We start from the raw sequence: 24542 nt of genomic DNA, 5'->3' as shown, positions 1-24542 counted from the left end.
TCAAACAATAACAATGTCATAATTTGACTTATGTGTTTTTCCTCAATACATTATAAAATTGAAAATGTTTTACTAAATATATTTTTACTATAATAAATTATGAATTTAGTAATAAGTGTGATGGGGAGGGGCGAGGACGACCGAAGAAATCAGTGTCAGCGTCACCGAGAAATCGCAACGGTGAACATGTGTAGACGACTGAGGAGATTCCTAGTGACAGTGAGGGAGTGTTCATAGGTTCTTCAAGTGAAAATAATAATGGTGAGGGTGGAGTCCCAATCTAGAATGTCACTTAAACCCTAATTGAATATGAGAAGGAAAAAGAGGTGAACGAACCAAGGAAGTTGTGGGTAAATGTGCTAAGCGACAATCGTAATCTAGAGAAGGGACTAGTAATGGACTATGTTGCACCGAAGATTGTCGATGGAAAAGTTGAAGTGGAGATAGAGGATGCAGATGTTGAATCGGAGTTGCAGTTTTGGGATTCGGCGCTCATCTTGTATGTGCTTGGTGGCGATATTAGTATGAATATGTTGAAACAATACATGACGCAAATGTGGAAATTCGTACAACTCCCTGATATGGTGTATCATGATGAGGGTTACTTTATCTTGAAATGCCGATCACATAGTGATAAGGAGGCAGTGATGATGAAAGAGCCTTACACATTGCAAAACATACCTTTGTTGCTCAGGGAATGGAAGCCATGGTTCCGTCTAAAGAATGATATACTGCGGACACTGCCGATTTGGGTGAAGCTCCCACAACTGCCACTGTACCTGTGGGGAGTTAGGATTCTAAACAAAATTGGGAGTGCTTTGGGGAATCCGTTGGTAATTGATGAGTGTACTGATAGTAAACTGCATGTATCGTATTCCCACATCCTTGTAGAGGTGGATGTCATGCAAGAGTTGAAGAAAACGATAAACATTAGGGATGTAGAAGGGAGGAAGCTTCAGCAACCTATTGAATATGAATGGAAGCCATTGTTCTGTGAAAAGTTCGAGAAATTTGGATATACGTGCAAGGAGAATACAATCAAACAATGGAAACTGAAAGCCCCGGGTCTTGTAGAGAAAGATAAAACACCTTAGAATAAGGAGGCCAAGTGTAAGGGAGATGTTAGTACTAAAGATACAGGGAAATAATGGGAGAATGTCCTTAATGGAAGGGATATAGGCAAGAGGATTATACAAGAAAATATTGCAACTGCGTGTGTTAATGGATTTTCCGCATTAGGGGATTTGAATGATCCTCTAGTGTATCAAGACTATGCCTCATGACAGTGTCCTGTAACATACGGGGGCTTAATAAAGTTGGAAAACTCAGAGAGGTTAGCTCCTGTCTCAGAGAGATCCAACCTATGATTGTCAAACGAACAAAAACAAAAGATGATGAACAAACAATGACGTTGTGTTACCGGTGGCGAGAAAAGTTGGAATAGGAAAAGGAAGAGACTGGAACTTGCTGATCTAACAATGTGTGAAGAAAGAATCGAGACTACATATGAATGAAGAAGGGAGAATGAGAGGGAAATGTGTTGAATTGGTGTGTTTTTTTTGTCTACCGGGTAATGCAAAGGTTCACAAACTATAAAGAAAATTTGTATAACATTATCTATTGGGTAAACGAAAATTTTAGCCAAAAGCACTCCACAATTTGAGAAAATGTGTGCCACTTGGATGAATGAGATAATATCATTGGTTGGTTAATTCCATTGAATTAGCAAGTTACCAAAATTCCCTTTGTTTAGTGCGAATTTAATTTTAATGGAAGTGCAATTAAGGATGTTCTTAGACATGTCTCAACTTTAGTTAGGTAGTTTATATATATATATATATATATATATATATATATATATATATATATATATATATATATATATATATATATATATATATATATATATATATATATATATATATATATATATATATATATATATGTTATGAAATTAACTAAAACAATAGAGAGATCAAAGAGAGGTAGAGAAGAAAGAGAGCAATATTATCTTATCTTATTTCAAGTGTGCTTTACATTGTAATATGAGTCTCTATTTATAGGACTCAAGGGAGATAGAAAATCACACATATTAAACACATATTAAGTATGGAATAGGAATATGAAGAACTAGGAGATGGATGGACATCCACCAACATAAATATTCATAACACTCCCCCTTAGATGTCCATTGAGGATATGCCTCGTTAAGACCTTACTAGAAAAAACCCAGTGGGAAAATTTCTAGTGAAGGAAAAAGAGTACAATATCCTTTGAATGTGAATTGCCTCGTTAAAAACCTAACCAGGAAAACCCAATGGGACAAAACCATGGTGAAGGAAAAAGATTACAAAACATATATATTTCTCCCCCTCATGCAGACATTTACATGTGAGACGATATTCTTTGTAGTCGTTGATTAAAATGTCTTCTTCGAAGTGACTTCATGTAGTGGTAATAGTTATGCAGAATTTTATGAAGTTGTTGCCATGATTTGTTTCATAGATCTCCATGAAATGGTTGTACCATCACATGTAAATAAATAACATCTTTCTGATCTACCATTGTGAGTATCTGACAAGTAACCTGCATCTCTAAGATAACGAAGTATATGTTTGACCGCTTTCCAATTTCTTCGTGTACGTGAATAATTCTATCTTACTTATATATTGACCGCAAGCGATATATCATGATGTGTATATTTATCAAGGTGCATTAGTACTCCAATTGTACTAAGATATGGTACTTCAGGACCAAATAATTTTTATCCTTTTCTCGAGGCCTAAAAAGATCTTTCTCCATATCTAGTAATCTAACAACCATATTAGAGTAGGCAACATGTGACATTTGTCCATATAAAATCATTTCAACACTTTTCTATATAGCCTTCTGTTGCACCCCAATTTTTGACCTCTGAGATCCCATCATTTTCTAAGTGTTATGATCATTATTGTTATACCCCAAAATTTGCCCGCGTCTTTTTTTTCAAAGAGAAGTCTAAAGACTTCTGTCTAAAAATTTGGAGTTTTATACAATATTGGATTTTTATTTCATAAATATCCTGATTTTATGAATACTCAATTTTTAGAATTTTTTAAACAGTATTTTGGTTCGCTGTTAAATTTATTCTTACATAAACGCCAAATACTGTTTATCACTTCATACACTGTTTATTTCAGATTTATTTTCAGATAAATAATGCTGACGCAGTTGGTATAGAATTAAAATTTGCAGGCGCGGAGTCCGGGTTTCAGATTATGCTGCTAGTTACCAGTCAAACCCGCTATCAGCGCAATTCTCCGTGTTTGTACCATCAGTCAAATCAATTTTTCGCACTTCAAATTTCCAAGATTTTGTTCTAGAAGTCTTTTGATAATCACGTGATCAACAGAGACTCAACACTGCACAAAAATCAGGTACGCCTAACTGTCTCCTACACAAACAGTCCCTAACTAGGTTTTTTGTTTTTTTTTTCAGGAGAACGAGTTTTTGAGACCTCAAATGGATTTCATGGATCTCCATATATCTCAAAGTACCACCAGACAAATTTTCAAACTTCGATTCGCTCGGACGCACAGTCAACAGCTCAAACAGTCAGCAGACAACCAGTTTGACCAAAAAGTCAACAGACAGTCAAAAATGCAATTTTTTGTCAACATCCATATTTTGTCAAAATATTCATCATGTGATCAATGGTTGATCATAATTCATCAAGAAAAGTTCAGAAATCGATAAAACTCAAAATTGCAAAATTAGAGTTTTTTACCTAAAAGTCAACTGAACTTTGACCGACCATAACTCTCTCATAATTTATCAGAAAAATTCCAACCAAAGCTCATTCTCAAGGAAATTCAATTCTCTACAACTTTGATGTTGGGACCAAGGTCAAGAAATGTTTCCGCCTAAGAGATATAAGCCAAAACATTACAGGTCATTTTCAAAGTCAACAAAAAGCAGTTTTTTGTCAAAGCCCATATTATCAAGATAACTTCTCCAAATGCAAAAACGCTTCCAAAGTGGGTTGTAGAGGACATCTTGGGCTTTCCAAAAAGTAAAAGAACACTTTCATAGGATCAAAATTGAGGGAGATATGCCTTGATGAAGTTGACTTTTTTTGGAAAAATGCATGAAACAAGTAATGACCAAAACTTGATTCTTTTTCAAAAAGGCCAATTCTTTTGTGATTCAATCTTGATTCCCATATGTCTAAAGGGCATCCACGACCTATCCATGATTCATGACACTTTTATTTCATTTTAATTAAATTTTATTCATTTAAAGTTTAATTAAAGTGAGATAATTCAAAGATATTATCCAAGATGCTCATGTGATGCAAGCAATGACCATTCAAGATGCTTAAATATAATATTGCAAGATTGAAGAGAATAATACTTGAGTATTTTAACCATGGTTAAGAAATGCACTCATTGAAAATATTCCATTATCATATTTTTTCCACAAAATCAATCATGAAAATTCCAACTTGCAAGGGTTCAAGATCAAATCATTTGCCTATAAATAGAGCTTCATTTTCTTCATTCAAGAGGAAGAAAAAAAAAGGGGGAGGAACACAAAGAACAACAACAATCACCACAAAGTCATAGCTTAAGTTTATATTTTTTGCAAAAGTTTCAAGAAACTTGTAAAAATCAAGGCTCATTCAAATAGCCACTTTCAATCAATTTCAATCACTCTATTCCACTCTTGGGACATCATAAAAATAAAAGATCAAATATGGCAGAGATTGTATGCAGTTGATTTAAGACTTTTGGAAATTTATCGTGTAGTCGCTATGATTCTATCAAGCTTCTGATAAATTTTCATTAACTTTAAATTCGAGATCATCATTCACTCACCATCGATCTTCACTAACATCGTGGATATACTTGACTAGCTTCAAGATGATTCGCGTGCTAACATACTAACAATTAACTTTAAATTCCGCATTTTATTATATTGTTCTTTATATTTCTTGCTTTATAATTTATTTTATCGTTCATCATATTTACGTTTATGTTGTTTTTTTTCTTTGTCCATTTGGACATATTATTTATATTTCTGCTATTTTTTTCTTTGTCCATTTGGACATATTATTTATATTTCTGCTATTTTTTCTTTGTCCATTTGGACATATTATTTATATTTCTGCTATTTTTTCTTTGTCCATTCGGACATATTATTTATATTTCTGCCATTTTTTCTTTGTCCATTTGGACATATTATTTATGTTTCTGTCATTTTTTCTTTGTCCATTTGGACATATTATTTATATTTCTGCTATTTTTTCTTTGTCCATTTGGACATATTATTTATATTTCTGCTATTTTTTCTTTTTTGTCCATTTGGACATATTATTTATATTTCTGCTATTTTTTCTTTGTCCATTTGGACGTATTATTTATATTTCTGCTATTTTTCTTTGTCCACTTGGACATATTATTTATGTTTCCGCTATTTTTCTTTGTCCATTTGGACATATTATTTATGTTTCCGCTATTTTCTCTTTGTCCATTTAGACATATTATTTATGCTTCCGCTATTTTTTTCTTTGTCCATTTGGACGCATTGTTTATGTTTCCGTCATCTTCCTTTTGTCCACTTGGACCATATTTTTACCTTTGAGCTAAAACATTAATAATCAAGATAAAACTAAAAAAAAACACTTTGCACACTTGCACCTCTATGGTTTTCCCTCTTATTACTTTTTTTTAATCATACCATCATTTAAGAAAAGTATTAAATGCATAGGAAAGATCTTATAAATTGAGAGTAGATAACTCCTAATTGCTTGCTCAAACACTTTCATTTTCAAACAACTTATTTTCAAAACTTCTCATCTATTTTCAAAACTTTCATCTGGTATTTGAAGGGCATTATTCTCGGTGAAACTCTTCAGAGACCTATGTGACCTATTGTCCATCTTCACTTCTTCTATTTTCAAATCAACAAAGCATTTAAAAAAGTGAGCTAAGCAATTAAGAGCCCATGGATAACCATGGATACAAAGGGTGCTTAAAACCTTCCCTTTGTATAACCAACCCCCCGAACCCAAAATCTGTCAAAAGGTCTTTCCTGTTCTTTTATGCCTTTCCTATTTGGATAAAATAAAAGTCGGTGGCGACTCTTGCAAAAAAAAAATCAAGAAAAAAAAGGGAGAGCAAGGAGTCAGTTCGCAAAAAAAATCGAGTTTACACCTTCTTGATGTACAAATATTCTTTTGTCCACATGCTCAATTTGTAAACCTAGACATATTTTATCTTTTCTAGGTTCTTCATCTCAAACTCTTTATTTAAGCAATTTATAGCTTTTGGAAGCTCTTCATCTCAAACTCTTTGACTCATGATCCTCGTTATCATTGATCACTTTTAGCGTTATATTGTATACAAAGACATTGTCAATATTGACTTTATTTGGTTATCTCAATTTCGGTTCCATTCTATTTCATCCATGACATAATTTATCGAGATCTCTTTATTTCATATTTCAAGTACTTGATTTGTTCTTCTAGAACTGAAGATTAAATTAGATCAAAGTGCTCTTAGCATTTCCATATCCTCACTTGGGTCATATTTAGTTTCTTTTCTTAGTAGAGGACTTTTATCATTGGAACCAACTTTCATACCACGTTTCAGGTGTAACAAAAACTAATTTGCAATATTATATTATCCAATAAGAGAATCCACTTTGAGTGGAGTATTATCAGGGACGGACCGAGAAAATTTGAGTAGTGGGGGCAATCATATTTTTTTTACAACAAAAAACAATTAAAATTACCATTTAGATCTTCAAAATATTTGATACACATATACTATAATATTTAAATTTATCAAAATTATAAACACATCCAAATATAAGTCTATTATTATTATATATTTTGATGAAAGGTTGATATAACGTTCTTTTCTAAAAATATAAGTAACTTGTATACATATGTGAGTAATATGTAACAAGTATATCTAGTATTAATGGATTAATTGTGAGTAATATGTAAGTAGCATATCTAGTATTAATGGAACATTATTAAAAACTTTGTGGGGGCCTCAGCCTACACACTCTTCAACTTGGGTCCGTCCCTGAGTATTATAGCTGATAATTTATTTCATAAACTTTGCAAATGAATAATATTTTGAACTTTTGGTTCATATTGATTTGTACGAGGATCAAGACAACAATTTATTTTAAATTGTTCATTTGAACTTCTTGTTCATGATTTCAGCTGTTCATTTGAACTTCTTGTTCATGATTTCAACTGTTTATTCCTTCCCCCTAATATTGGGAAAATTAATTTATTAAGTGATAATCAGCCTACTGGACTGCAATCAAGTATTTGATTATTTTCTCAAATTATATCCTCAAAATTGAGATTCATATTAATTATATTTTCTAATATTCTTTCATGACTCATCTTAATGTATTACATTGGAGCAATTGGAATATACACAACACATCCAAATGTTCACTTAGATGAGAAGTATTAGAATAAATTAGGGAGGAGTAAGATATAGTATCTTATTGGCTTAATGCGAATAAATATCTTAATATCATACTTTGGGTGTTTCAAATATATAATTTAGAATTAATGATCTCATAAGTATCAACCATATAATTAACTTTAGACGTCTAAAGAATGGATCTTCAGGTCCATTTTCTTTTTATGAACATATATTACATGATATTCAATGTCAATTTTAATAATATATGTGATACTTATACAGGAATTTCTAAAAAATCCAGAAAACAAGATCTTAGTCTAATTAGTTGAGAAAATAATTTCACAAACTTCTGGTTGTGAGTAGAGACATATGCATGATATTTTAGTCGATGCAACAATTTATGTCATAAAAACGAAATTTCTCAAATTTTTATTTTCCTTTAGAAACACACAAAAATTGACTGGATTGAAGAAACTTCTGGTTCTTCAATACAAATTATCTGCATCATATTATATCCGAGATGACCCAACCGGTTTTACCAACGATACATTTAAGTATAATTTGTAAACTACTTGGTTACAATGACATGTGCTTCAATTGTACTAATATAAGTGTCGTACGAGCCCGAGAAAAAAGACGGTAGCTTTTCTATTACACATTTTCTGTCCAAATTATGTTGTGTAATACAACGATATACGATACCTCCAATATAATTCAAAACCAATATAATAGTATCTCATGATTAAACACTTTAATCATACATATGCATATGAACATATTATCATATAATTATCAAAAAATTATCCCTTATAAAATTAAATATATTTAGTCATACAAAATTATATTACTAAAATTATATCGTCATATAATTAATTTGTTTTACTATCCTTCAGGGATGATTGACAAGTTCTTCAGGAACTATATAAATAATTTGTTATAAACAATGATCTAAAAAATATAATCATCCTTCTGGGATGCATTAAAATTATGTGTGTCATTCTTCCGGAATGACAATCTTTTAATGAGCATATTACAAGTTATAAAATTTTAGATCGATAAATCAAAAAAATCTTTATGAAATCTAATGAGATATTTTAGTATTCTTCCTGCAATCCTTCTAGGATGTATGGAAATTACAATTGATATTATCCTAATCAAATAACATATAATAGCTTGAAACTAAATCAAACAAAGAAAAACATACTTGAGAGCTTCGTGCTGATAACGTGTTATAAAACTAACTAAAATAATAAAGAGATCAAAGAGAGGTAGAGAAGAAATAGAGCAATATTATCTTATCTTATTTCAAGTGTGCTTTACATTTTAATATGAGTATCTATTTATAGGACTCAAGGGAGATAGAAAATCACACATATTAAACACATATTAAGTATGAAATAGGAATATGAAGAACTAGGAGATGGATGGACATCCACCAACATAAATATTCATAACAATATATATATATATATATATATATATATATATATATATATATATATATATATATATATATATATATATATATATATGGGATGTATCAAGTAGGAGGAATTTTTAAATAAGAGATAAGAGGATGCAATCCTAATCATTGAATTAATCAAGAGAGAGAAATTAAATTATTTATTAAAATATTAATATAATTATTATTTCTCTCTCTTGATTAATTCATTGGTTAGCATTGGATCCTCTTATCTCTTATTTAAAAACCCTCCTACTTGATACATTCCCTATATATATATATATATACATATATATATATATATATATATATATATATATATATATATATATATATATATATATATATATATATATATATGGCATATCATATGAGAATGTCTTTTTTTATATGAGAATGTAAGAATGAATCTGAACCATTGGATTTTAAAATAAATGGTCGAGATTATGTGTGAATCTTTTTTTCTCTCTCCTCCATTATTAAAATAAATGATGTAGGAGAGAGAAAAAAAAGATTCCCACATAATCTCGACCATTTATTTTAAAATCCAATGGTTCAGATTCATTCTCACATTCTCATATAAATATGACATTCTCATATATATATATATATATATATATATATATATATATATATATATATATATATATATATATATATATATATATATATATATATATATATATATATATATATATATATATATATATATATTCTAGTACATAATAGATAAATAACTATAATTTTTATAAATAATATTATTTTTAATAGCGGTAGTTCGATATTTTATTATTATTAGCTTAATACATATTTATTTTTTATATTTTTAATATTTTTAATAGTGGTGATTGAATATTGTAGTGTTATTATTATTTTTATTTTAATTATTATTATATTTATTATTATTATTATTATTATTATTATTGTTATTGTTATTATTATTATTATTATTATTATTATTATTATTTCTTAATGTATTGTCAATTTAACTTAATAATAGAATTAGAGTTGATGTTAGAGTAACTATCAAGATGACATGTGTCTAAATAGAATTAGGGCTGATGTTAGAATAATTATCGAAATAGAATTAGAGTTTATGTTAGAGTAACTATCAAGATAACATGTGATTAGGATTGTCATCATGACAACTTTAAATTTATAAGATAAAATTAAAATTAAGATAAAATTGGTTAAATTTTGTTTTTTAACTTTTACTCCAAAATTATGGTTGTGTTAGAAACCAAGATAAAAATAAATAAATTTTTTATCTATTAAAATAATGTAAATTAATATATTACATTATTAGTAATTTTTTTGTGTCTAAATCTTAAATAATAGAAGAATTTGAGATGAAAAAATATTAATCTAAAAAGGACAGGGAATTATAGATTTGACTTGAATGGGAGAATGTTTAATGTACTAGTAGGTCCAATTTAACTAACCAAGATGATGGATGATATTGAAATGATTAGGATGTAGCAAACATGTATTATAGTAATTAAAAAATGTTAATGCGGTTTATTCTGTTTGATGATCATACAATGTCACCCAAAACATGTCCAAGAAAACATCCAAATTGCTGCTACCTTGTTTTCTTGCTCAAACAAAGAAGCTGAAAACACAAACATTTTGGTCAACATGTTTCCTACATTGTTCTTCTCTCTCTACTAAATTGCATTTCAAAAGGGACAAATATGACTAAACCCTTTTCATTGACAATAATCGTGATTAGTGACACTAATCTATCAACCTTTCTTTGTAATCAATTAGTGTTATTCATGCAAGAGACCAAAATGATTAAGAGATGGGCTCCATATTATTCTGTTTGGGATGCCTCCTTTATATAAGTTTAAGTTTCTCTACCTTCCCCTTTCATAATAGTATATTATAAAGGTAGAAGATATTAAATAGGAAAAGATAGAAGATACTTCATCACGATTCTGATCACTTTTTCTTGAATATCAGTGTTGCCTTCTAACTTAACATTTGAAATGTGATCTAAAAAAAATATGAGTTAATATCGGTTGTGCAGAAAATATATCTTTATGTACGGTGTATAAATCTCGTACGAGTAATATTTAAATTGTTTCGAGTAACATTTTAGTTAAAAACGGGTAATAATATCATAATCCATAAATAATATATGCATTATTTATACACATCTATTAATTATGAGTAATTATTAATTGTGAGTAATGAGTACACTATTCTGAATAATATTTACATTATTCTGAGTAATATCGAATTTTAACTATTTTGAGTAATATATTCATTGTTCGGAGTAATATTTATACTATTTTAAATAATTTGTATATTATTTTGAATAATAAATATAATATTTTGAGTAACATAAACAATATTTAAGTATTTATGCACCGTGCATAAGGGTATACCTTATGCACATCAACACATCTCAGCTAATATGAATATCAGCTTTGTTTGTACCATTTTTTATTATCATATGTAAACCATCATATGAGTTAATATTTCTTTGTTCGTAGAAGGAATCTGCGACGCTGCCATTTTTTGCTTTGGCAAACTAAAAATTTAAGAATGTAGGAACTAATATCCATAACATCCACAATTACTGAAAATCATATTACTCACAAATCTTAATTTAGAGGAAATAAATCTTGTTTTAATTTAGAGGAAACAACATGTTGCTGAATTATCACCATATCACTAAAAGAAAGAAATAGAAGAACGAGATACATATGATTCACGTTGATCAAGTAGTTTTTCTTAGTGTCTCATTCATATCCATTTTTCAAAACTAAAATAAAATTAAGCATTTGTCTTAATTACATTAAATAAAATCAAATAAAGATAAATTTTTATACTTTTCTTAAACTTTGTTGGGATCTAATGTATTCAAATAATCACTAGACAACTTTTCATTTGAAGTAAAATGTTTAGACATCACAAATTGTTGAGTATGGATCATATAGTAACATAGAAAATGGAGGGAGGTAGGGGAAGGGAGCTCATATCCTTACGTTGGGTCCAAATGTATCTTAAGCCTAGCTGTTTGTTATGGGTAGTTGACTAGGAGTGTGGGAACGGTAGCCCCTTCGGTATAGGTCATAAGGATTATTTTAAATTGATTTGTAGTATTGTATATATTGCCTGTAATACTCAAACCCCAATTATCACAAAAATTCAAAGGAATTATAATTGTTATTTATTCGCAGAGATAGACATCATTGTTCTAACAAGGTTTGATGGAAAAGTAATTTTAAATCATGGCAAATAAGGGTTAAGAGTTTTTTATCAACAAAGTTTACATAAGACGCTAATTAAGATGAAATTGATATACATGAAGGATACTTATTCGCCAGAGATGAAGAAGACTACAAGATTGATTCCCTTATGTGTTTCAGACGAGGGGATGTAACATATCCTTGACCTAACGATGCTGAAAGAATTTGAGACAAATTGGAGAGTCAGCATATGTCAAAGACATTGATAAACAAGTTGTCTATGATGCGACAGATATACAGTCTAAAGATGGAGGGATGATCTTATTTGCAACAATATGTCAATGTCTTTAACAATACAATCACTGATCTGGTGATACTTGGGGTGAAGATAGATGACGAAGATAAGTTAATTATCTTTCTATGCTTGTTACCAGGATCTTATGACCATTTAGGTAACTACTTTTACCTATGGTAAAGACACTATCAGTCTTGATATGATTACTGCTACACTTTTATCTCTTTCTCAAAGGAGACAAAGTGTAGAGGAAGGAATTCAAGGCAATATTATGTATGTGAATGAAGGAAAATCGCATCACAAAATGCAGCGGAAATTAAAATTTTCCTTTAGTGATCCTTACGAATGGGCATGATCAGTGGTAGAAACTGTTACCTCTTGCGGAGATTGAAACCTTTGATGCCGAATTGAAGGAGCGATCACGAGCGTTGATGAAGAACAACACCTCTACTCAGTCCACACAAATAGATCCCTTCAGTCTCTAAGCTGATCTAAATGAAGGCTTTGAGTGAGAGAGAAGAAAATATGTCTAAGGTTTCTCAGAACGAAATGTCATCAAGTGAAAATGCTTTAGCACAAGGGTTCTATTTATAGAACCACTTGTGTGGGCTACAAGCTAAAAGCCCGATTAAGGTTGCAAGCTAAAAGCCCAACTAAGTCCTATATCACTTAAATGTGTGGTACCTTACAACATTCCGAATCCACTTAAGTACACCGTACCTTACGGTGTTCCTTATTTACTTCGTCTCTCATCAACCTGTTCTTATGTGTGTGACCTTGTAGGTTTTCGCGATGTTGACAATTATATTAAATCACACATTTAACATAATAAACAGTGAGCATATATAACAACACATCACTTCTATCCAAGTCACGAAAATGTCATGTGATTTGACAAAAACATTTTCGTGATAATGCTTGTGTGCACAATTACCCTTTTGCCCTGATGTCTGTATTGAACACAAGGCATAAACCATGTCACTATTGTCCAATTCAATATTGGACCCTTAGACATTTATTCTATAATGCAGGATGGGAAAATTCCATCTAGGTCACTCATGTCCCTCACCATGCTTTGTGAAGGACTCATCAACTGTCTTTATGGTCATCCAGTTACGGACAATGTTTGATCAACAATAAAACACTTGAATCTACATCTAAGATCCATAGTGGTTTCAGGTTGAAGGGTGGTATACACTACTTATCACCATGAGAATAACTTATGACACTTTACATAACATTCTATGTAGTATTCTCATAGCGGGTCAATCCAATATAAATATTACTCCTAATATTTATACCTATGTCGAGACTTGATAATTCCTTATCCAGGATCCATGAGATGTGATCATCAATCTATCTTCATAATAGTCTTGATGCTTTAATGTTATCCTGCTTCACAATAAAGCTCGACTATGGATACTTTAAGAATAGTGTCCTTATGTTTAATAGATATCAAGATTAAGTCGCACTTAACATTTCACTAAACAGACTAACTATTCTACGGACTTTATTATTTTGGAAAAATAAACATAATAAAGAAATTCCTTTTATTATTAATAAGTTATTCTATACAAGTACCAAAAGTATTGGCCTCTAGGGCTTACACCAACAGTGAAGGGGTTAAGATCTTAGGTGGAAAGAATGTGTTCTGGGCCGGCCAAAGGCCAAATTGGATAAGGCTCAATTCTCCTCAAATCCACCACACTTGACCCAAGGTATAAAATCAGTTCACACACAAGAGCGAGGTACATTCTCTAATCTCCACTTTTCACTATACTCATTTTGAATCTTAAATTAACTTGGGAGTTGGACTGCTAACTATGCAGATTCACCCACGCCGCCATGACAAAGATCACCACCACTATTTCAGGATCATCAGTTCTTCAACTACATATTTCAGGTACTTGAACGAAATAACAGGTAAAATAGGTTTTGAAAAGAAGAAGTCGAACTCCAAGAATCAAACAGATAGTTTAGTGTTATAGTTACATTTAAGTTGGGCATTGAAAAAGGGATTGTCCAAACAGAAAGAAAAGCTCGCCCATTTCTGCAAATGTGGTTTAAATTGATAATTTTGGAAGTGAAATAAATATATTGTGTATTTCATCCAATATGTGGACAGGTGCATGGATTCTTGATTCTGGTTATTCTAACCACATGACAGCGCCTCGAGAATGGTTCATTATGTTTAGGTCAGGTAATTTTCGATTTGTTTATCTCTTTGATGGTAAAGCATGTACTATCATTAGAATGGGGGTAAATTAAATTTTCCATGGACGATGATAACGTGTGAACTTTGAATGAGTTTAGATATGTTCAACAATTAAGGAATAACTTGATTTCCTTTGGTAATCTACAAAAAAAAATGGTTTCTCCTACAAGTATGATGGGCATAAGGGCATTATGAAGGTTAGCAAGGGTGACTTAAGTGTGATGAGAGCAAGGAGGATTATAGGTAGCAACTATAAATTGTTGAGTAACACTGTTGTATGTATTGTTGCATTAGTTTAGTATGATAATGATGTAATCAAACTCTAGCATATGCGCCAGAGTCATTTTAACGAGTTTATGTATATGAAACTTCATAAGAGAAATATATTGAAGGTCGTTTGAGGTTGCAAGATGGATTTGTGCAAGTTTTTTGTACTTGGGGAAACAATGTCGTGTTCTATTCAACACTGGAAAACACAAGGCACGGGGAGTTTTAGTCTAGATGCATTCCGATGTCTAGTGCCTACCAAAGATGTTTCTATGGGTGGTTTCATATATTTTGTAACTTTCTCAGATGATATTTTTTGCAAGGTTTGGGTGTATTTCTTGAAGCAGAAATATGAAGTCTTTACAAAATTCAAGTTGTGGAAGGTATAGGTAGAGAATTAAACAGGCATAAAAATCAAGTATTTGCCGTCATATAATGAGAAAAAGAACACTGATTTGAATTTCAAGAGGTTTTTGTAAGAGCACGGTATTCAAAGGCATTTATCAGTGTTAGACAAAGGCAACTTATCTAGAGGGGTGAATATATCCCCAATTAAAAGCTTTTGTGAAAATATTATTTTAAAATGTTTTCAACTATGGACATCGGTCAAATCGTCTAATCCGAACCGTTATCAAAAAAACTTGGATATACGTTAAAAACCTCTAAAACTTGCAATGATAATGACAAGTTGTCAAATCAATATATTTCAATGATCACCACAATCTATTTTAATTAAAACATGCAAGTAATCAATTTCAATGAAATAATTTAAACAAAACTAAATGAAGCAATTTATTGAACCATTATTGCGCAGTCAATTTTAACTAGAATTTTCTTAAGGTTTTGTTGATATGAAATCCAATTATAATCACAAAGATTGTGATCAACACAAAAAAACAGTTTTGAAACAACAACGAATTAATCTAACCGTATTGATTGCACAATTTTAGAATTTGATAATTTGCTATTGAAAGTAAATGAGAGAAAAAGAGAGAGGACACAAGAATTTGTTTAGGAAGTTCACCAATCATCCTCGCTATGGCTACGCCTCTCTTCAATTTCAAAGGAATTAAGATAACCAATCTTGCTTTGCAAAATCTGTTTACAAGAGAAAAGTAGTAATTCAATTCAACCCTATAAACCCTATGTTTAATGTTGATCCTAACACTTTTATTCCCTTGATTTGAGTTTGATCAAGTTATCCAACAATACCAATATGATTCACTGCCTCACGCTACTCCTTTGCAAGAAAACTTCGTTCGTCAAAGCTTTCACTGTGTCGAATCCAAATTGTGAATTATTGTCACGACACAAATATCTATTGAAAACGATTATGGAACAAGATGGCAACAGTAATGAAAATAGTGCAGAAAGGTAAAAAAACACAAGGAATTGTTTACCCAGTTCGGAACAACCTTCCTACTCTGGGGGCTACCAAGCCAGGGATGAAATCAGTATACGATAGTATCAATTCGAAGCTAAACTCCGCCGTTTAAAACTCCTCACTTAATCACTACCCTTCCTATGACTTATACCTAAGACTCACCTAGGTATGAGGCCCTCCTCAAATCCCCACATTCACAACCCGTGACAAACAACACAAACAAAAAAACCGTAGAAGACACTCTTCCAAGACACACAATTCTCAATGCTTAAAAGCTTATGAGAACGACACTACTCTCCTTACTTAACAGCTTCGGAGATTAAAACATCATTCAACACCTACAAGTTTGTGAATACACACATATAGAACTTACAACACAACTAACAAATAAGGATTCCTAAAACCCTAAAAAAATACAAATATCAGTTCCACCTAAAACTAGGTATAGGCCAGTCTATTTATAGAATTAGTATTGACTGAATTGGGCCTAAAACCCCAGCAAGGAGGCTGCACAAAGTCTGTTGCTTGATCTCCAAGAAAATAGGTTTTCCATCCAATCTTTCCTAAATTGTCTCCAATTATAGAGATTGTTAAAACCAACAAATATCTCTGATTTATCTCTGATTGAATCAATATTGAATATACATAAGCTAACTGAATATTCCATAATATTCTATAGCTAACAATTCACTTGATATATCTTGACATATCAGCTCCAGCAAGCACGCCCTAGTAAACACGATGTCATACCTGTGATGTTGTGACATCTTGCTCAACATGTTGAAAACCGAATGATATGGTTTTTTATTCAACATGTTTCAGCTAGGTTGATTTACCAAAATGCATGCCAATCTTATATAAACTAGAAACCCCCAAATATTCTCAACCCAATTTACTGGTACACCAACCTAAATTGGTCGTTATCAACCTAATCTAGATGGAACCCAAATAAAAAATGATTATATGTAGTTTGTTTGTGTGTATGCATAGATTTGAGGTTGAATATGAAGAGAAATATTTGTATGTGTTTATAGTTTCATAGAAATTTTGAATGATGCATGTATGAAGTATTTATATGTGTGCAAGTTGGAGGCAAAAGGAAACAAGAGGTTTAGAAAAATTATGCAAATTTTCAAGTTTGTAACAGCATGTGTCGACACATACGAGTCATGTCTCGACTCACGTTAATGCATGTGTCGACCTATATCAGGTCATGTGTCGACACATGAGAAACAGAAGATACATACTTTAAAAATGAGCAGCATGTGTCGACACGTAAGTCGTATGTGTCGACTCATAAAAGAAAATTTTCTTATATGTTTCGATCTGAATGCACCCATGTGTCGACACATAAAAACAGAAGCTACATGATTTAATATTGATCTACATGTTTTGACTCATAGCATGTATGTGTTGACACCTAAACATGTTTTTCACATAAAAATGATTTTTACTGCATGAAATATTTTCTTAATGCACAAAACATTTTCTAAACACATTCTTAGATTTTGTTATGCTTCTTAATGCTAAGAGACACATTACAACTCAGATGATATCGTCCAATGTATAGAAAATATAAGGATCCTAGTTTTGACATCATGCCAAACATCTAATTTGGGAAAGTACACTCACAACCAATTCGTGAGACACCACAACAAAATAGTGTGGAATAGAGAATGACTAGGTCTCTAACCAAATGGGAAAGACGTCTCTTGTTAAATGTTAGACTGCCAAATTGTTTATGGACATAGGTGGCTAACATAACATGTTATCTTATCATAAGGTCACCACAAACTTCATCGGAGTGGCAGGTTGCATAGGAGGTTTGGACAAAAAAATATATTGATCTTGAAAATTAAGGATTTTTAAGTGTCCAACTAATATGCATATATTCAGTGAAGATCGATCAAAACTTGATCCAAATTTAAAAAATGTGTCTCTGTTAGTTATGCATTATCTGGGCCTGTAGGAACTTCTGCAGATTTCAGGACCAGCCCTCTCTGCACAACTCGTTTTGCAATCGTATTTTTTCTCAAGTCTCTTTCACAGCTTCCAGCTCTAGGCGTTTTATCAAAGGAGCCATGACTTATTTTTCCATTATGAAGGCCTTTAATGCTAACATTCATCCGCCAAGGGCTCCCGCAATTCGTGAAGTGATTTGGTCTCCTCCGTACGAGAATTGGATTAAATTCAATGTCGACGGAGCTTGCACAAAAAGTCTCACTTTGGCTGGAAGTGGGGGTATTTTTAGGGACAATAGGAGCACTTTTATGTTGGCTTTTATTGAACATTTGTATACTGATAACTCTTTAATTTGTGAATTTTATGTTGTCATCAGAGAAACAGAGATCGCTAAAGATAAAGGTTGGAACAGGCTTTGGATCGAGTCAGATTCTCTTATTGTCGCCAGAGCTTTCTCTTCTTCTATTGAGAGTGTGGTTCCTTGGCGGATTAGAGACAGATGACTATATTGCCTAGATATTGTTGCTAACTTATTTTTTTGTTATATCGCACATTTATAGAGAAGAAAATAGTTGTGCGGATTTTTTTCGCTAATATAGGCCGCACAACTACGTCCTTATCCTTTTTTGATTCTTTACCCTTAGATATCAGGAAGGAGTATGTAAAGAACAGGTTAGACCTACCTTCTTTTAGATTTGCTACCTGGGAGGGTCTTGGTATAATCCCCCCTCTCCTTTTGTATCAATCTTCTTTTGGAGTATATTCAACTTTATTAAAAATATTATAAAAAAAAAACTCCAAATAATAAGATTATCCAAATGCACTTCTAATATCCTAAATGCAATTTTAATTCTCTTAATTGTGTCATAAAATAGAACCATAATTATTTTTAAATAAATTAAAGAAATTAGTGGAAGAAGTTACTAAATAATTAAAAATATAAAATAAATATGAGAAATTACTTAAAAATAACTTTAATTAATTCTTATTAAATTAATAATAAATAAAATATTATACGTATGAATTAAAGAAATTAGTGGAAGATGTTTTTACTAAATAACTTTTATTTACTAAATAATTAATAAAATAAAATAAATATGGAAAATTACTAAAAATAGCTTTTATCAATTCTTACTAAATAAACAATTAAAATAAACAAAATAACTATAAAAAATTATGATAAAAAAGTTATCTTTTATAATAAAATATATATAAAATTATCTTTAAAAAAATTAAGTAAATACAAAAAACACATAAGATATTTACATTCTTGAAAATATTATAATTTAGAATTTTATTCTGCATGATGAAAATTATTAAAATCATGAGAGTTGAGTCTACTATCTAACTAAAACAAATCCATGGCATGTTTGGCCTAAATTACCTTTTTATTCAAAAAGTTTATAAGTAAATAACAAATTTGTCAATTAAAACTCTCATCTTTGTCACATTGCTTCACAATTATATTCTTTTATTGGTCTAATAAATCAACTTTTTCTCCTCAAGACCCCAACACTCATCTTCTCTTTCTTAAAATTTCAAATTTCTCTCACATTTCATTTACCACACTTTCTTACTTTCATTTTAATTTTTCTCCATTTACTTATTATCACAAAAAATATTAATAATTAATTTTTTAATTTTAATAAAATCAAATATTTATTTATCTCATGGGTCACTATCAACACAATATCTATTTTATTTTAATCAATTATTGTCTTTATTTAAGAGATAAAATCCTTATTTTTAATTATTTGTTTTTCTTTCTCCATCACATGATTTATTTTCTTTTTTTTATGATTATTTAATACAATTAAATTTATATGATTATTGTTCATTTTATATTTGTATTTAAATACATTTTATATCGCATCAAATAATTTTTTTATTTCATAGGTCATTATCAACACAATATCTATTTTATTTTAATCAATAATTATTATTAATTGAGAGATAATATTTTAAAATTTTATTCTTTATCTCCATCTTACAAATTCTTTTTTATATGATTATTCAATATGATTAAATTAATATGATCACTGTTCATTTATAATTAAATCATCCATTTTAAATTTACACGTATCTAATTACATTTTATACAACATCAAATAAATTTATCCGTACGGAAGCACAGGTATCTTACTAATATAAAATTAAAAAGATAGTTAATTTACATTTTTAAAATACAGACTATACTTGTAAATCATAAACAAAATTATCTATTAAATTTAATTATACAATTGATGTAACGCCCGTAATTTAATTAATTATTTAATTAAATTAATTCGGATAAATTGTTGATAATTTGGTATATGTTGCGTTGTGTTTGTAACATCCGTAATTTCCTTAAATTAATTTAATTAGAATTTAAATTATTTTATTGGAATTATTTTGGCTTTTCTCTAAAAATTATGGAAAATGATAGAATTGGGCCGAGGTAGTGTTTAGTAAAAGAAGGGGTGTTGGTCACAAGGCCTTTTTACTAAAGTTATATTGTTTTTCATAAAAGAAGGAAAAGAGGAAAATTGGAAAGAGGAACGTGAAAAGAGCAAAAGAGGAAAAGAGAGCAAGAACGTGAAAGTGCAGAAGCAGAGAAAGAGGAAGAGTTCAAGAATTTGGCTAAGGTAAGGGGGGACTTATCTGATTAGCATCTATTATCGGGTTAGGGGTTGATAATACTGAATAGATGTAGAATTCGCATCAATTGAATCATATGATAGGTTTAGGGATTGGGTTGAATTGTGTGATGTTTGCTCCCTTTGTTGAAACCATGATGTGTATGATGTTATGGTGTTAATTGATGCTTGAATTGTGTATTCTAATGTGCAATTTGTGTTGTATGTGTGGTTCATTTTCTGAAACTCGTACTGGTATGATTTTGAGGGCATTTGGGAGGTATAGAATGCTGTTTTCTGCAGGTTGGGGTTTCTGAAAATTACCGGTTTGCGCCGCGCACCTGGGATGGCGCCGCGAACAGATGGGCAGAAGCCAGGAAGTTGTGATACGCGGAGGTCGCGCCACGTACCAGTGTTGGCGCCGCGAAGGCGTAACTTTTTCTCGTTTCGCGCCGCGTGCATATGTTTGCGCCGCGAACAGCTTGGCAGAGAGCCAAGGATTTTTGAGACGCCCAGTTTGCGCCGTGAACTAAGATGGCGCCGCGTGCTGTTAGTGTTTGGGATATTTTAAAAGTTCAAAGATGCATAACTTTTTAACCGTTGGTCCGTTTGATGTGCCGTTTCGAGCTAAACGAACCTTATAAAATGATCTATTTGATGATTGATTTGTTTTGGAATGATGTGGATACATGTACGTTAATTCTTATTGATGATGATGATTGATGCGAATACATGTATATTCTTTAATGATGATGATGATGATTGAGTTGTAATTGAATGATGCTAATATATATGAACATACTTGATGATGATGATGATATTGATGATGATGATGATGGTATAAGTATGTTAATGTATGTTGCATTCATTCATCTTCATTGATGAGGCTGTATCCATGATGATGTGTTGGATCAGTGAAGGGCATGATTCCCATTGTGTGGAATTTGTGCTGGCAGGGCCGTATCTTGATGATGTTGGATCGGTCATGGGTTATTCCCATTTGATGATGTTGGTACCACATGCATAGTGTCAGTTCATACATATGCATATCTTTATAACATGGTTGGATGTATTCTAGTGTTGTAAATATTGATGATGTGTTGGTTGTTTGTTGTGATGGTGAATCTTGTTTGAATGTCTGTTTATGAAACAATTGGGTGGACGATGCAACTGTGATGTGTTATTGCTTTATAACGTTATAACATTTGTTAATTATGATGAGACTCACCTTTACATGTTGTCATTTCCAGATTGAGGATAGCGGTTGTTCAACTCGGTGAGGATTAGCTCATGAGTCAGTTATTTAGTTAGCGTCAGGTGTCATGCTCTGATAGTTGTAGCACTGGGGACGCGATGTTTAGAGTTTATGTTTTATGACTCTAGTTATGTTTTGATGTGTAGAAGGATAAGTTTTAAAGGTGTTAAACTTAGTCCGTTTGATTTAATTTCCGCTGTGTTAACATGAAACGTTTTTAATTAATGATGATTACCTCAGTGAATGCATGACATGACTGAATGATGTTTATTTTATTATGAATTGTGGCACCCTTATTTCATGTACTCTGAATGATTTGTTTAAATTGTCGCGGGGTTAGTAAGGGGTGTTACAACAGTGGTATCAAAGCATAGTTGGTAGTTATGACCAGAGTCTTAGTGTCAGTTTTGTTTCCTGTGTATGTGACTAGTACGAGTTAACTGTCGAAACTTCTGTTCTGATTAAATTGGTTGTGATTTAAGCAGAGCAATGGCTGGAAGAGGAGGAAGAAACGACGATGCTATCGCTGAGGCTCTGGGCATGATTGCTGGTCTGCTGAGAGGGAATGCAAATGGAGCTGTGATTGGTGCTGACAAACAGCTGAACAGTTTCCAGAGGAAAAATCCTCCGTTGTTCAAAGGCACGCATGATCCCGAAGGTACTCAGAAGTGGATTAAGGAAATTGAGAGGATCTTCAGAGTCATCGATTGTGCTGAGAATCTGAAGGTGAGATATGGTACTCACATGTTGTCATAAGAGGCTGATGACTGGTGGATGGCTACCAGGGCTGAACTGGAAACTGATGGTGTAGCTATTTCTTGGGCTGTGTTCAAGAGAGAATTTTTGAGAAGGTACTTTCCTGAAGACATACGAGGTCGGAAGGAAATTGAATTTCTGGAACTAGTTCAAGGTAGTATGACAATACCAGAGTATGCTTCGAAGTTTGTTGAGTTGGCGAAGTACTACGTTCACTACAACAATGATGAAGCTAGTGAATTCTCGAAATGCGTCAAATTTGAGAACAGTCTCCGTGATGAGATTAAGCAAGGAATCAGGTACCAGAGGATTCGGAGATTTGTAGACTTGGTGGACTGTAGTAGGATCTTCGAAGAAGATAATCTTAAGCTGAAGTCATCTCACTCTCGCGAGTTAGTTGACAGAAAAGGGAAGAAGCCTATGGATAAGGGTAAGCCATATGGTTAGAGGTAATTCAAAGACTGGTAGTTGGAAGAAGCCTAGTGGGGGAGACTCCGGTGCTTTTGGTAGGTGCTATAACTGTGGTGAGGTCGGGCACCGTAGGAATGAATGCAAACTGAACCAGAAGAAGTGCTTTAGGTGTGAAGAAGTGGGTCATGTTGTCGCTGATTGTAAGAAGAAGGTTTTGACTTGTTACAAATGTGGTGAAGAAGGTCACATTAGCCCACAATGTCCTAAACCGAAGAAGAACCAAGCGGGAGGAAAGGTTTTTGCTTTGTCTGGATCAGAGACTACGCCAGAGGATAGGCTAATTAGAGGTACGTGTTTTATTCATGGCACACCTTTAGTTGCGATTATTGATATTGGAGCAACTCATTCTTTTATTTCTTTGGATTGTGCTAAGAGGTTGAATTTAGAAATATCTGAAATAAATGGAAGTATGGTTATTGATACTCCTGCGTCGGGTTCAGTAACTACTTCATCTGCATGCTTGAATTGTCCGGTTGACATTTTTGGTAGAGAATTCGGGATGGACTTAGTGTGCCTTCCATTGAAACAACTCGACGTAATCCTAGGAATGAACTGGTTAGAATTTAACCGTGTTCATATCAACTGTTTTGCAAAGACGGTAATTTTTCCTGAAGAAGTTAATTCTGATGATCTGGAAATGACAACTAGACAGGTGGATGAAGCTATCAAAAGTGGTGCAACGGTGTTTATGTTGTTTGCATTGGTGAATTCGAAGGAAAAAGTAGTGAGTAGCGAACTACCAGTGGTATGTGACTTTCCAGAAGTTTTTCCGGAAGAAGTGAATGAATTACCACCAGAAAGGGAAGTAGAGTTTTCCATTGAATTGATTCCGGGAACTAGTCGAGTGTCAATGGCACCGTATCGTATGTCGCCGTCCGAGTTGACTGAACTGAAGAAGCAGTTAGAAGAATTACTTGAGAAGAAATTCATTCGTCCTAGTGTTTCTCCGTGGGGTGCGCCTGTGTTGCTAGTGAAGAAGAAAGTGGGTTCAATGAGGTTTTGTGTGGATTATAAACAATTGAACAAGGTTACTATCAAGAATCGGTATCCCTTGCCGAGGATTGATGATTTGATGGATCAACTGATTGGAGCATGTGTGTTTAGTAAGATTGATCTGAGGTCTTGGTATCACCAAATTCGTGTGAAAGATGACGATATTCAGAAGACTGCTTTTAGGACAAGGTATGGGCATTATGAGTATTCGGTAATGCCGTTTGGAGTTACTAA

General features: G+C 32.1%; 1 protein-coding gene across 1 annotated transcript; it reads left to right on the top strand.

Moving 5' to 3' along the window:
• The first annotated feature begins 395 nt into the window (after positions 1 to 395).
• On the top strand, positions 396 to 1094 carry LOC131625918 (uncharacterized). The gene has a single exon (XM_058896753.1). The coding sequence runs from the start codon at positions 396 to 398 to the stop codon at positions 1092 to 1094; it is 699 nt and encodes a 232-aa protein (XP_058752736.1).
• Positions 1095 to 24542: the final 23448 nt, after the last annotated feature.

Source organism: Vicia villosa, unplaced genomic scaffold (assembly GCF_029867415.1).
Source record: "Vicia villosa cultivar HV-30 ecotype Madison, WI unplaced genomic scaffold, Vvil1.0 ctg.000250F_1_1, whole genome shotgun sequence".
Taxonomy (NCBI): Eukaryota; Viridiplantae; Streptophyta; class Magnoliopsida; order Fabales; family Fabaceae; genus Vicia; species Vicia villosa.
Note: the sequence above shows the minus strand (reverse complement) of the source record. Positions and strands in the feature narration are given on the sequence as shown.